The following is a 13,088-nucleotide window of genomic DNA, read 5'->3' as shown; positions in this document are numbered from 1 at the left end:
GCCCTGAGAGCGGCTACGGCTTTTTAAAGTAGCCGATGCAGGTAGGGGGACCCAGGCGCGAAAACCTTTTCACGTGATGGAGTCCTTGAGGAGTGTGTGACTTCGCCTAAAGTTGCCTGTTTCTTGGCTTTCTCACTTGACTGAAGCGCACGCTTGATGAAGATACAAGTAGTTGATGCAGGCATTGGAAAACAGCTGGGGGATAGAAAGGAGCTGTAGTCTCTCTGAACGTTTTCGTATCTCTGTAATGCTGCAACATATCTCCTTGGCTGCTGGTTGGCTTTGATCGGCTTTGGCTCTGCATCCTGTGGGAGATCACAGTGTGTTTGTTTCTTGTAACATTCACAGCAAGATCCTTGCCAGGATCGGTAGGACTCCGTATGCTTCTCTCTGCTTTTTGCAGCAAACCTTGGCCAGTGTCAGTGAGCTTTGGGTTGTCTGCAGAAGTAGCTCTCTGTTAGACTGACTCTTCAGTGAGCTGAATATCTGTGTAATTGTTCCTGTGTCTGATGCCTTGTGCTTCACCAGCACAGCTGAGGGCATGTGCAGGTTTTGTTGCTTAGAGCCTGTGTTTCCTGCATTTCAGATGAAGCAGTACGGGATTGTGGGGAAGGTGCCTAAGGTGTCCATGGCTCTTATGGCCAGGGACAAATAAAACCTTTTATGTGGGGAGGAAAAGGAGTAATGAGCTGTGCTGTCCAACAGTGCTTATGGTACTTATGTGCTGCGTGGGTGTGACAAGCAGTGCAGATCTCTGGGATGATGTCCAAAGAATCACAGTGCCATCATTCATTGCATCTCTCTCTGCTCTCATGCAGAGGTGTTTTGAGGTGATGTGTCTGAGTTACTGACAAACAATGCCTTGTCAGTTCTTTATAAATGTAAAAGCAAAAACAGCAACAACAAAAAAAGAAACAGAAAATGTCTTTGAAGGAGTTGGGGAGAGCTATATGTGCTTCTTTCTATATGTGGCTCTTTCACTTTTGCTGGAACTGTATGCAGTGAAAAATACACAAAGTGCTGAAGTCCAGGGAACAACTTTAACATCAAAGACATTGTGATGCTTTGGTTTCATCAGGACCAAATCATTAAGGTGGATTTAGAACTATAATACAGCATTAATATGTCATATTACTAATGTCTCATTTGGGGACTGTTTAAAAAAAATCAGTTTAAGCCACTTCATTTGGCTTTAAGAATTTGTTGAGTTTGATCATGAATGAGGAAGCAGCTGAGAGCTCTTGAGAGCAAAAGTGGAGCAGTGCAGCTGTCAAAAGATGATGCCTGTTGAAAGCTGATGTCTTACATAATACTCTGTAGTTGTGTTGCTTTCTCTGTTTTGCCTGGGATCCTAGTTTCAGCATCTCTGTATTCAGGTTATGGGGTTGGTTTGCTTTTTTTCTTCTTGGGTTTCTTTTTGCTGAAGGTGGTTGATTTAATGTTGTGATTTTAGATAAATTTTGTGGGGTTTTTTGCTTCTGTCAGCTCTGCATACAGTAGCTATGCTTTTCTTCACTGGTTTAGTGGTTTGCTAAGATGCAGTTGGCAGTGTTTGCTTACACTGACAGTGTGCTTTTGGTGGTGCTTTGATGCCAGCCCCATTGATTGAGCAGGATCACCAGAGTTCCATCTGCAGGATTTTGCCTGCTGGGGAGACCTGCAGTAGTTTGGCTGCTGCTTGTGTTCTGGGCTGTCACCCTCAGGCTAGCTGGATTTCAGGGAGCTTGCTAGTGGGATCAGGGAGATCATAGGTCAGTGCTGCCAAATCCTGTCCCTGTTCCTGCTTCTCCCAAACTTGCATTGGCTAGAAATTCCTACTTGTGGTAGGCTCATCTTCTCAGCTTGTCTGTTGAAGGGTGTTGAGAAGGGGGGCAGGTTCATGCCCCAGTTTTGGGAGTGAGCTCAAGGGTCTTGACTTGAAACAATCCTTTTTCTCGTAAGCAGAGATAATGAGATGATTTCTTTACCTTCTTTAAACAGGGACTTTGGTGTATTTTTCTTGGCTGAGAGTTTGTACCCTGGAATTGCCTGTAGGTGCTCTTTTTACAGTTTACAGCTCCATTCCCTGAAGTACTAAAGAATGGACTCAGTTTGTAAGTATATGAGTAGCTTTTATGTGGGACTGTTTAGCTAAGACAAGTGTGAGCAAGCTGAATATTTTCATTTGATTTTCAGAGCTTTGTACTGATGTACTGTATTTTATACTAATATTTGCATTTTTATTGTAGAGTTTCTACACAAATTTGCAATAAAATTGGAATCCAACCCATTATGGAGCTGGCTCATAGTTTGTTACTGAACGAGGAAGCATTAGCTCAAATCACAGAAGCAAAGAGACCTGTTTTTATCTTTGAATGGTTGAGATTTCTGGATAAAGTGCTAGTAGCTGCTAACAAGGTAATTTAATGGGTTCCCCCCCCACCCTTATTTCTAAATAAACTTTCTTTTAAAAAGCATTTTTATAAATTCCATGCCAGAGAAGGTTTACAGGTAATGGCCAGATGGTACCTGTGTGGTTTCAGATTCAGCCTGAAGAGTCTGTGCTAATTTGTAGGTTTTAAGTGTTTAACTGTAGGCAGTCTGTAGGCAGCTGGTAAGTATTTTTAAAAACTAAAAATTAAATAGGACAGCAGCTAATTCTGAGCATTTAGCATCTGTCTGCTGTTGTTGAATGTATCTTATATCTCTCTGAGACAAGCAGTTTGCTGAGTTACATGCAGTTGGGAGTGGTATAAAGTTTACTTCCATTTCTTGTAGATTTTTCTGGGTGTTAGAAGCAATGCAGAGAATTAAACTACTTATTTATTTTTGGTCTGTTAACAGACAGATGTCAAGGAAAAACAGAAGAAACTTGTAGAACAGCTAACAGGACTCATCAGCAGTTCTCCTGGGCCACCCACACGGAAACTGCTTGCAAAAAATCTCGCTGCTCTCTACAGCATTGGAGACACATTTACTGTTTTTCAGACACTTGACAAGTGTAATGACATCATCAAGAGCAAAGATGACACTGCAGCCTACCTGCCCACCAAACTGTATGTTTTGGAATGAAAGAGAAAGGGGAGAAAGGGGAATGATTTTTAAGCCAAGTGGTCCTGGATATTACAGAAGAATCTGCCTATATACGTGCATGATATGTTTACTTATATTTTGTGTGGTTGTTTGGAGTTACGTGTGCTTGATATTGATAGCAGAGAAAAGTACTGGATTGAGATTGTAGAGGGCAGGACTCAAAGGTGACACATAAATGTCTCTGTGAAATTGAAATGGTTTTCTCTAGGCGAGGTACTGTGTTATGACTCTTCACCTGCTTATGGCATGGAGAGGATAACCATTAATGAAGGCATTCCACCAAGGGAATTGCTGCTGATTGTGCTCAGGTATCCCATTAAAGGTGGAACCTGCAGATTGTCAAACCAGAGTGTTATCTGTGCCTAGAGAATATAACCAAATATTCAAATTTCCCCATCAGATATTGTCTTTTCTATTCCCCTACCGTGCTAAGCTGCACAGGTCTCTCAAGTAGATTCTCTACATGTGGATATGTGTGTGCATGGATGTGTGATCCACTTTGTCTTTAGTCATAGGAGCAGTCCCATTGGTAGGAATTTGGTTAATGCCACAAACAACTTCCACTGAAACTGTTTCCATGTACTGCTTCGTATGTTCATGGTGACTAGTGAACCCAAATATGGCCTTGCCTTCAGACATCGTGGCAACAATAGGATTCGACAATAAAATCTGAAATAGTCACTGTTTGGGCAGATACTGTCCTCTTATTTCTAGCTCTTGCAGCTGTGTGAGGATCTTGTGTAAGTGGGAAGTGTTTTCTACTATAATGTACTCTGAAATTCATGCTACCTAGTCGTAGTCCAGAAGGTGTTTAATGCACACAGGCTGTAATGAGTTTGTGATGTAACTTTGCTAAAAAACTATTTAGCCAACAATTACATATTTTTTAAAAAAGCCTAATTCCTTTGTAATGAAAAAGTGCTTGTGTTCAGGAGCTGCTTTTGTGACTGTCCTGGAACAGTTTGTGTATATAACTGCAATGTGGTGATAACTAAATATTCCTAATCTCAAATGGCAGAACAAGAAAAACATGTGAATAATTGGATCCAGAGATTTTACAGTGCCTGTAAATTTTCCTGTGTTATGCAATAATTTTTGCATTTTAAGTTCTTAGTCTTGAAAAACCCCATCATTTGGTATCTACAAAAATGTGTCAGGTTATATTACAGGCTAGAGGCTTTCTTGCTTGGGAAAGAGACAGTTTATTGAAACACAAAACCCTAATCTTGCTGACATTTCAGCCTATCTTGTTTCCTCTGGAATTTTTTACTCTATGTGTAGATCCTATAGTAATACCCTTTCAAATACATTTGTATTCTTAAAAGGTGGTGACTTTTCTATTGCTTTTTTTTGGTCAACAAAAAAAATTATTTAAATGGACTGTGTTCAACAGCCAGTATAAGTAGTGCATAGCAAATAGATTTTTATTCATCAGTGTTGATTAGAACATACATTTCTGTTTAACTATTTGTTTTCACTTGGATTAGTGATACACATTAATATGTGTATTCTTTTTCTCTGTTTTCTAATAGGGCTGCTGTGGCATGTGTTGGAGCATTTTATGAAAAAATGGGGAGAATGCTGGGTAGTGCTTTTCCAGAAACTGTGAATAATCTGTTAAAGTCTCTGAAAAGTGCAGAGGTAAGTTTCAGTTTGTTTATGTGGTCTTAATTCCATTTTAAACTGAAACCTGCTTCCTCCAGTGGTGTTTGCCAGATTGCCTAGATTTTCTTCTGCACTGAAGGATGCAAATCATTTACCTAGACAGTTTCAAGTCTACTGCAGAGAGTTTAGACTTTATCATATGAATATTGTAATAGTTACTTCATAGTGGCATCAGTAAGCAAAATTCAGAAATTACTGTATCTGTCATTTCTAACTACTGTGTTAGGATTTGTGCCCATGTACTCTGAATAAACATTTAGTTGTTAAAAGTTAATAATGAATACTTAAATATTGCAGGGAAGTTGTTACTCTGCATGTGAGCAGAATACATTGTGCCCTGAAAAGAGAGAGTGTCATAATATTGAGAGAATGTATCCTGGGCTGTCAGTGGGTCTGATTTTATGCAAATAGCTCTGTTGGGACAAGTTGGAATACTGACTATGTGGATCTTTTGGTGGCAGCTGTTTTCTTCAGCTGTGTTGTTGTACCTGTGTGATAATTTATTTATGTGTGTGTGCTCTCAGATTCTAAGTACCTGCCTGTGTGCAGATATAAAATGAAGCTGCTAACTTACTTGGGCTTCCCATTCTCTCTTATCAGCTCCTTTTTCTTTTTCCCCCAAGTCTGCAGTTGATAAATAGTGGGGCAGTACAGAAGCATTTTACCTAGAGCGAGTTTGTTGGGTTGCCTGGGCTCAATTTGTGTCACAACTGAGGAACTTTAAGTAAAGCTGTGTTTGGTGTTTACTTCTATTTAAAATCAGCTACATATCAATTATATATGCCTTCATTTTCAATGTTTGCAAAAGCATTCCTGCATAGAAGCAGGAAAATGCTTAAGTGTACACCTGGTTCTCAATGCAGCTGCTGTGTCCCCATTTTTCATCAATGTTTTTGTGTCTGTGCAGTCTCAGGGCCGCAGTGAAATCCTGATGAGTTTGCAGAAAGTCCTCAGTGGACTGGGAGGAGCAGCAGCTTCTTGTCACCGTGATATTTATAAGAACGCGCGGTCTCTGCTGACAGACAGATCCATGGCTGTGCGCTGTGCCGTGGCTAAGGTGGGTGTCTTCTCAGCAGTCACAGAAATTCCTGTGCTGTGACCAGGGAGTACCTGCAGTTGAACTGGGACCTGTTGTTCAGGAAGGGAAATTTGATAGTTAGTTGGACAAGTTAAGTCCTTTCAAGTTTACACTGCAGGCTCAGACATTTGACTAATTTTGCAGGTATTGTCTTCCCCACTTGATAAAAAAATACGAGATAGAATACATTATCTGTGAGCCTCAGTGGGAGAAGTTTTTGGTAACATGGTTCTTGTGTACAGCTTTCTTTTAATTTTTAAATTTGTGTATTAGCCTCTTCCAGGACTCTTCTGATAGTTTACTCAGCTAAGGTAGTTGGCATGTGGGAGAGTGTGTGTAAATTAATTCTTGAAATTTTCATATTAAAATATTTTCTGAATAAACCTGATGATTGCAGCCTGATACTTAGATAAAATGTAAGAATTGTCTCCTGGTGCTTAGCAAGTCTATTTTTCCTGCAGTGTCTGCTGGAGTTACAGAATGAAGCGGTGTTTATGTGGACAGCCGAACTAGAGAATGTTGCCACGTTGTGCTTTAAAGCTCTGGAAAACTCAAACTATGGTGTGCGAGTTGCAGTGTCAAAGCTCTTGGGGACAGTCATGGCTACAGCACTGATACCAAAACAAGCCACAGGTAGGAGCCCTTCTGGATTCCCTGTCTACATTGGCAGACGTAGTTGCACCTTCAATACCGTGTTATGTGACAGTGTTGTTCCAGTAGATGGAAGCTGGTTGGTGGATTGTTTGTTTTTACAAACAATAAGGTAAAAAGAGTGCAGAATCTCTGTTGTAGTCATACAAAGAAAAAACAGAGCAAACTATTCAAAAACCACTTGGGAGAAGTGGCTTATTTTTTAAGCATGGAAGTAAATTGTTATCTGAAATATTGGGTAGATTTGTTTTTGCAAGACAGTTTTGAATTAGTAAGTGGTTTCAAGACCGTTGCTTGTGTTAGTTGGAACTTCAGGAACAAATTAATACTTTTCTTTTTAAAAAGTGATGCGGCAAAATGTCAAGAGAGCCACACTTGAGGAAGTCTTGGAGCTCATGGCCACAGGATTTCTGCGAGGGGGATCTGGATTCCTGAAGAGTGGTGGAGAGATGTTAAAAGTAGGAGGATCTGTCAATAGGGAAGTGCGAGTTGGTGTTACCCAGGTTTGTAATTTTTTTAATGAAGTAAAATTCATACATAATTCCTTTTAGTAGGAAAAATACACATTTCTGTTCTGTGTTTCTGTATAAGATAATTTACAGGTCTAATTTGACTCTTCTGTTTTGTGAGATGTACATGAGGTATCGTTCCCCTGCTTTCTTTTAATACTGATACGCAGTAACAATGGATTAAAATAAGAGCTAAGGAAAACTTACTTGATCAGTATATATTAGGTAAGATTAACTTGCAAAAATATTGGAAAACTTAGCATGTTAAAGACTTTAGTTCCTTTATAATTTAGTTTCTTATTAGAGAGGGTGCTCTGTTACCCTTTTGTAGCTCCTTTCTCAGCTGCAGCTCAGATTAGTTAAACTACATTTCTTCTTTCCATATATCTCTCACGAGTAGGTGAAATCTGATGAATGTGGAAGCTCCTCTTGTCTGAGAGAGAAAGGTGGTGGCAGCATCTCTTCAAATTCAGACATTCTTCTGCTGACAAATATTTCAGTATGCTGCAGTACCTTCCCAGAATCAGATTCTTTGATCATAGGTTATTTTGTGAAACCCTTTATTTTTTTTCTCAACCTTTTTCAGGAGAACTTGGTGAATATTCCAGGTTTTCATTGTGAACTGGAACATGTTGATGTTGCTTTTATTTACATGATATTCTTACCTTTTTTAAAAATAGGCACATTTAAACCAATGAACTGGGTTTTTTTGCTGTCATTCAAAGTATATTTTATGCATCACAGTATAGGGGCTACTCTTGGTACAGGAGAAAGTTGAGTTTCAGCAGAAAAGAAGTGAATACTGAATTGGTTCATGCTGAGTAACTCATTAGGTTAGAGTTGCTTATTGCTAACTGGTGTTGCTACTATTGTGCATGATGCTCAAGTCTGGCTGTAGTTTCACACAGTCTTTAGTTCCTGTTTTAATTGTGTTGCTGTGTGACTTCTGGATCTGCAGGCCTACGTTGTCTTTGTTACAACGCTGGGAGGGCAGTGGCTGGAGCGCAACTTTGCTACGTTCCTGTCCCATGTGCTTGATCTGGTCTCCCATCCTCGTGCAACTCAGACCCATGTGGAGGCTGTTTACTCTCGAAGATGTGTGTCCTTTATCCTGAGAGCAACTGTGGGCAGCTTGCTGGGGGAGAAAGCACAGATTGCAGCTGCCAAAGAAATATGTCAAGCCATTGGTAAACAAATGAAGGCAGTGGGTGAGAACCATTTTTCTTCATTCAAGACCCCTTGAAAGTTACTGTCATTTTACTGAGGCTGCCATTTTTTAGCTTTCTTCTACTGTGAGGACTAATTTTCTTCTTGTGGGAAATGATAGTTCATCTGCTTTCTGTTTCAAACGTCCAAAGGTTGAGTTCTGCTTCAAAATGATTGTATGACACTGGCTTGTTATCCCAGTTAGCAAATGCATTGTCAAAAGCCTGGAATAGAAGTGGAGAAGAAAACGATGCATTTGCCATCTGTCTTGGGATAGGTTGTATTGATAGTCATGCAGAGTTCTTTACTAACAGTGTTAAAATCCTGTAGGTCAAGATCTTGTAGATCCTTGTGTCTCCCCTGCTAATATCCATATTAATATCCAGTTGGATTTTGTGATAAAAATGGTGTAATCTGAAGAATATGACCCCTTTGCAAAACTTTTCGGAATATGGAATCACTAAGAGGGCTAACAAAACTCTCTTGGCATCTGTTTCTTATGAAAGGAAGTAGCTCAAGCTGGAGATTTGAAAGAGTAAATTGGAAATGCTCATCATTTTATTTACCAAACATATCTTTCTTTTCTGCTGCAATCTAATTGGAGTTTAAAACAATGCTTAACATACGGAAATGAATTTGATGTAGAAGCTTTTGCATGTTCTTCTTGTAACAATTTTTTGATGGGGTAGGCATAGAACTTTAAAGGTTTCTCATTACTGTAAGTACTACTTCCAGGAAAACAAGTCTATTGAAAATGCTGTTTCTGAGAGGAAACAGTTGCAAAAACTGTTGCAAAAACAGTTGCAAAAACTCCTCCTGCCACCTTGTCAAAGCTGCAGGAAATTCAGTTGTGTATATGGTTAGTTTGAAGAACTTATATATTTTTGAGGATTTCTCATGAGTGTAGTGAAAGATGGGATGGGTTTTTACTTGGTAGTAATTGCTTCTTTTCATATACAGTAGACCATTCTCTAAGTTTCTTCTGTTGCAGACACACAAATATTAAGCTGGTACTGAAGCCCCTTTTAGAAGAGATAGTTGCTGCTTTTGGGTTATTTTGTAGGAGAACATACTATGGGATTAAGGAACTCAAGTGGATAACAGTGAGATGATTAGAAATCATCTAAAGGTCCCTTTTTTAGTTTCACTGAACATACATGCATGCAGATTTGTATGCAGAACCTAGATATATCAAGATTGTACATTTTCTTCCTGTATAGATGCACACATACAGTTGCACTGTTTGTCCTACCTCTTAGTGCTTTCCATAGTAACTGCTGGGCTTCTGTTTTTTATGGTCTTTGGACAACTGTGTTTGGCTGATAGCTATAAAACTCTTTCCCTGCTGAATATGTTAGTTTTGTTAGTTCTTACTATGACCAGACTTGTGGTTTTGTTTTAATGTAGGATTGATGTCAAAATGAAACTGTCACTTTCTGTCGTGTGAATGCTCGGGTGGGATTCTAATGGTAGTTAAGCAAGACACTCTTGTTTTCTTTTCTGCAGAAGCAGTAGTGAATGATGCTAACAGTGAAAATAAATCAGGAGCTGCTGATGTAGCTGCAAGCCAGCATGTAATGGTGTGTGCCCTCCAGGAACTGGGTAGTCTGGTTCAGAGTCTGAACGCCACTGCATCTCCTCTTATTCAAGAACCCTCTATTGGTATGCAAATAAATGGAAATAGATTAAGTGAGGCATTTGAGCAATGAATATGAAATACCATTAAATCTAGTTAAATAATAAATGAATATGAAAGAAATAAATTATGAAATTGGTACTTCCCGTAGTACTCCAGGTGACTGCATTTGTCCACCTCATTGTCTGTAGTACCCTAATTTTAATTCAAGTGTGACCAGGTATTAAACAGCTGTTTTGATTGGAGTCTTTCTGGAGCTCTTTCTAAGGGTGGATGAAGTGGTAATTTTTGGTATTGGTTTGTTTACAATAATGGTTTTGTAGGAAACACATTGTTTTGCTATGTAAGATCTGAAATATTTGCTGCTGGAAAACATTGCCTTTAAATACCAAATTTCTGGGGGGAGGCAAAAGTATTTTTGTCGAGATGAAGCTGTTGGTAGTTCCCTTTAAAAATAGTTATACTTTGGCTGAAGTTAACTAGGGTTGGTGAGGATTTTCTGCTTGTTTGGCTCAATATCTGAATCCACATTTATTTTGTAGTGTTATAGCTTTACATTTTTGAGTTTGTGGATGCCTATGCTTTTTCCACTGGAAATATGAGCTTCTTTAGATGTTTCATCATATAGATTGTTGTCTTGTTGCATATGACATTCTTCCCATACTGATTTTGTGCCAGCTTTAGAGTAGGGAAGACAGCTCATATTTATTCCTTCTGGGAGCTGTGTCCCATAAGAACAGAGGGCACTGTATCCCAGTATTATTTCTGTTAGCTGCCGTGAACTCAGCAGGTAGGAGCTGTTCATTAGCTCCAGAGAAAATAAGCAGCAGTGGAGGCTTTGAAGTAGAAGTTTGCCAAGATTTGGAGTAAAGAAAATATTTGTGTGGAGACAAATAGGACTGAAGGGCACAGCTAGAGAGTGGGATTAGGTGGGCACAGAAGTTTGGAGAGTGTGGAAGGATGCAAACTTGCTGCAGTGTGGACAGCACCGTGTCAAAAGCAGTCAGTGATAGCAGTCAGTGACATCTAGACGTGCTTGGCTACAATGTGAAGCAAACCCCATGATCAGTGTTATTGTTGCTCTGTTATTGGCAATCTAAAATATTATGGGAATTGTCTCATCCAGTGCCTGTTCTCTTATACAGCACTGCTGCCTCTTTTCAGTGTTTAAGTAGTGGGAGTCGGTGCTGTGGCTCTGATGGCTCCACCTTTGCTGACAAAACCTGATGGGGAGCAGCATAATGCTGGTAACAAGTACTATCTTTTCTGAAAAGGCAAAGTCAGCAAATTCAAGTGCTTTAATTCTGACTTTCTTAACATTCACATTGGCTGTTTAGTATTGATTCAGTTCACTTCTCTGTGTATATTAAAAAGGATATGTATATTAAAAAGTACATAATAAATTAAAGACTGCGACCTCTCATTTCTGTAGGTCTGTTGGAGACAGTAACTTCAGTTCTTCTTCATCCCAGCATGGCTGCTCGACTGGCTGCTGCCTGGTGCTTGCGGTGTGTAGCTGTGGCATTACCCTTTCAGTTGACTCCATTTTTAGACAGATGTGCAGAAAGACTCAACAATCTGAAGACCTCCCCTGAAGCTGTTAGTGGCTACAGTTTTGCAATGGCTGCTTTGCTAGGTGGTGTGCATCAGTGTCCTCTAGGCATTCCTCATGCCAAAGGAAAGGTGAGATAGTGAGTGTTTCATCTGTGAGTGTACTAAAAGATTCCTTTTTATCCACAAGTAATAGCTTTGCAGAATGGGTAGCATGCTAATGAGTTAAAGCATTATTGAAATTGAGCTTGTGCCATGTGCAAGAATAGTGGCCAGAGCACATGCTCTTTGAATCTCAGTTGCAATATTTAACAGCTCTTTTCCTCTCTTTCTCTTTCAAATGTGATGAAGAGAAATAAATTCAAATATTGAAAAATTGCTGAAATAATTGCTGAAGAGAATATTACTGGCTGTGTTATCATATGAAAAACACTAATCATCAGCATGAAATGTAATCTGCATTCATTCTTTATGGAAGGTCAATTCCAATGATTTGAGAACATCTTTAATCTGTAAGAGTGAACGAGTAGAAGTAGTTTGCAGTGGCTTCATGTGTGTTTCTAAGACCTGCTGTGTTTTGCTGCTGGTGCAGATGGTGGTCAGTATTGCTGAGGATCTGCTGCGAACTGCTGCGCAGAACAGCAGGCTCTCCTTGCAGAGGACTCAGGCTGGATGGCTTTTACTTGGAGCACTTATGACTTTAGGTTTGTAAAAATGCTTTGATTTTTCTTTTTATTTTAAAGCTTCTCCAACACTTCTGATTATTCACTCTGGCAAATGGTTTTTATGTATAATGGGCTCATTATGCAGCACAAGAGTATTTATACAGGGGAAGCAGAGTGTAAGTGTACTTACTTCAGCAATGTTGTGCTGGGGAGAAGTGAAATATTAGTGCTTATCTAAGCTGAAGTATGGGAGAATGCATCATACCTGAAAAAAACATTTCTGTTCTGGTTTTAGAAACCCAGTCTTTACTTATTCACTGAAAGGACAGTAAATGAAACCCAGTGAGCATTCCAACAAGTTGCATGTGTGTCTCTAGATAGGCAACAGCAAAGTAGAAGTGTTGTCAGTTTAAAAGCCCTTTGGTTTTCTTTTGAAAAAGCCAGCCTCATGTTTGTATGTGCCATTACATAATATCATAAGCTGCATTTTTAGAGGTTGTAAATATACTCTTGAATTTTGCAGCTGTGGTGTTCTTTTCTGTTTTGAGTTTCTTTTCTACTGGAAAATGTTATAAAGTTCTGATGCATTTTGCAATATTTTGATCTCTCATCAAAACCATTTGTGTTTCATCTCATTTCTCTAAGTTGTCTCTTTCACCAGTTTATTGTCATATTTTTCTAGCAGTGTATTCCTATTGTGGTTGTCCTCCAATATATTTTTAATGTACTTGCACTGGATCTTTTTCAGAAGTTGCAAAAAAACTGTAACTGTTAAACTAGTTTGCATAATCCATAACTATCAGTTGTTTTTCTGTATCATTAAACAGTTGTATCTGTTTAATGGAGAGGGTAGAGTAGGCTAAAGAACCTGCCTTCAAAATTGATATTAAAAAATTAGAAGCCAGAATAAAAAGATAGTAAAAAGACAGTTGACCATGGTTCTGTATAACATGACAGTGGGTAGGGTAGTCCATTTCATACTATTTTAGGAGTGATACCCACAAGCAGATGTGATGCATAGTACTTATTTGCCACACTTTCAACCTAGGAAAGAG

General features: G+C 39.2%; 1 protein-coding gene across 3 annotated transcripts in view; it reads left to right on the top strand.

Annotated features, from left to right (window-relative positions):
• The window catches only part of HEATR5B (HEAT repeat containing 5B), a 53,994-nt gene that overhangs the window by 459 nt on the left and 40,447 nt on the right, over positions 1 to 13,088 (top strand). Inside the window, exons 2-12 of one of the 3 annotated variants that reach the window (XM_064414766.1) lie at positions 1,981 to 2,093; positions 2,229 to 2,397; positions 2,824 to 3,035; positions 4,605 to 4,713; positions 5,645 to 5,794; positions 6,277 to 6,448; positions 6,812 to 6,969; positions 7,934 to 8,183; positions 9,688 to 9,843; positions 11,250 to 11,500; positions 11,961 to 12,072. In XM_064414766.1, the coding sequence (XP_064270836.1) occupies positions 2,272 to 2,397; positions 2,824 to 3,035; positions 4,605 to 4,713; positions 5,645 to 5,794; positions 6,277 to 6,448; positions 6,812 to 6,969; positions 7,934 to 8,183; positions 9,688 to 9,843; positions 11,250 to 11,500; positions 11,961 to 12,072 (1,696 nt within the window). In that variant the 5' untranslated portion in view covers positions 1,981 to 2,093; positions 2,229 to 2,271. Of the gene's footprint in view, positions 1 to 80; positions 178 to 1,980; positions 2,094 to 2,228; positions 2,398 to 2,823; positions 3,036 to 4,604; positions 4,714 to 5,644; positions 5,795 to 6,276; positions 6,449 to 6,811; positions 6,970 to 7,933; positions 8,184 to 9,687; positions 9,844 to 11,249; positions 11,501 to 11,960; positions 12,073 to 13,088 lie in introns of those variants that run through there. The other 2 variants (XM_064414767.1, XM_064414764.1) reach the window with 2 other exon arrangements.

Source organism: Passer domesticus, chromosome 3 (assembly GCF_036417665.1).
Source record: "Passer domesticus isolate bPasDom1 chromosome 3, bPasDom1.hap1, whole genome shotgun sequence".
Taxonomy (NCBI): Eukaryota; Metazoa; Chordata; class Aves; order Passeriformes; family Passeridae; genus Passer; species Passer domesticus.
This window is presented reverse-complemented; position numbering and strand designations above follow the sequence as displayed.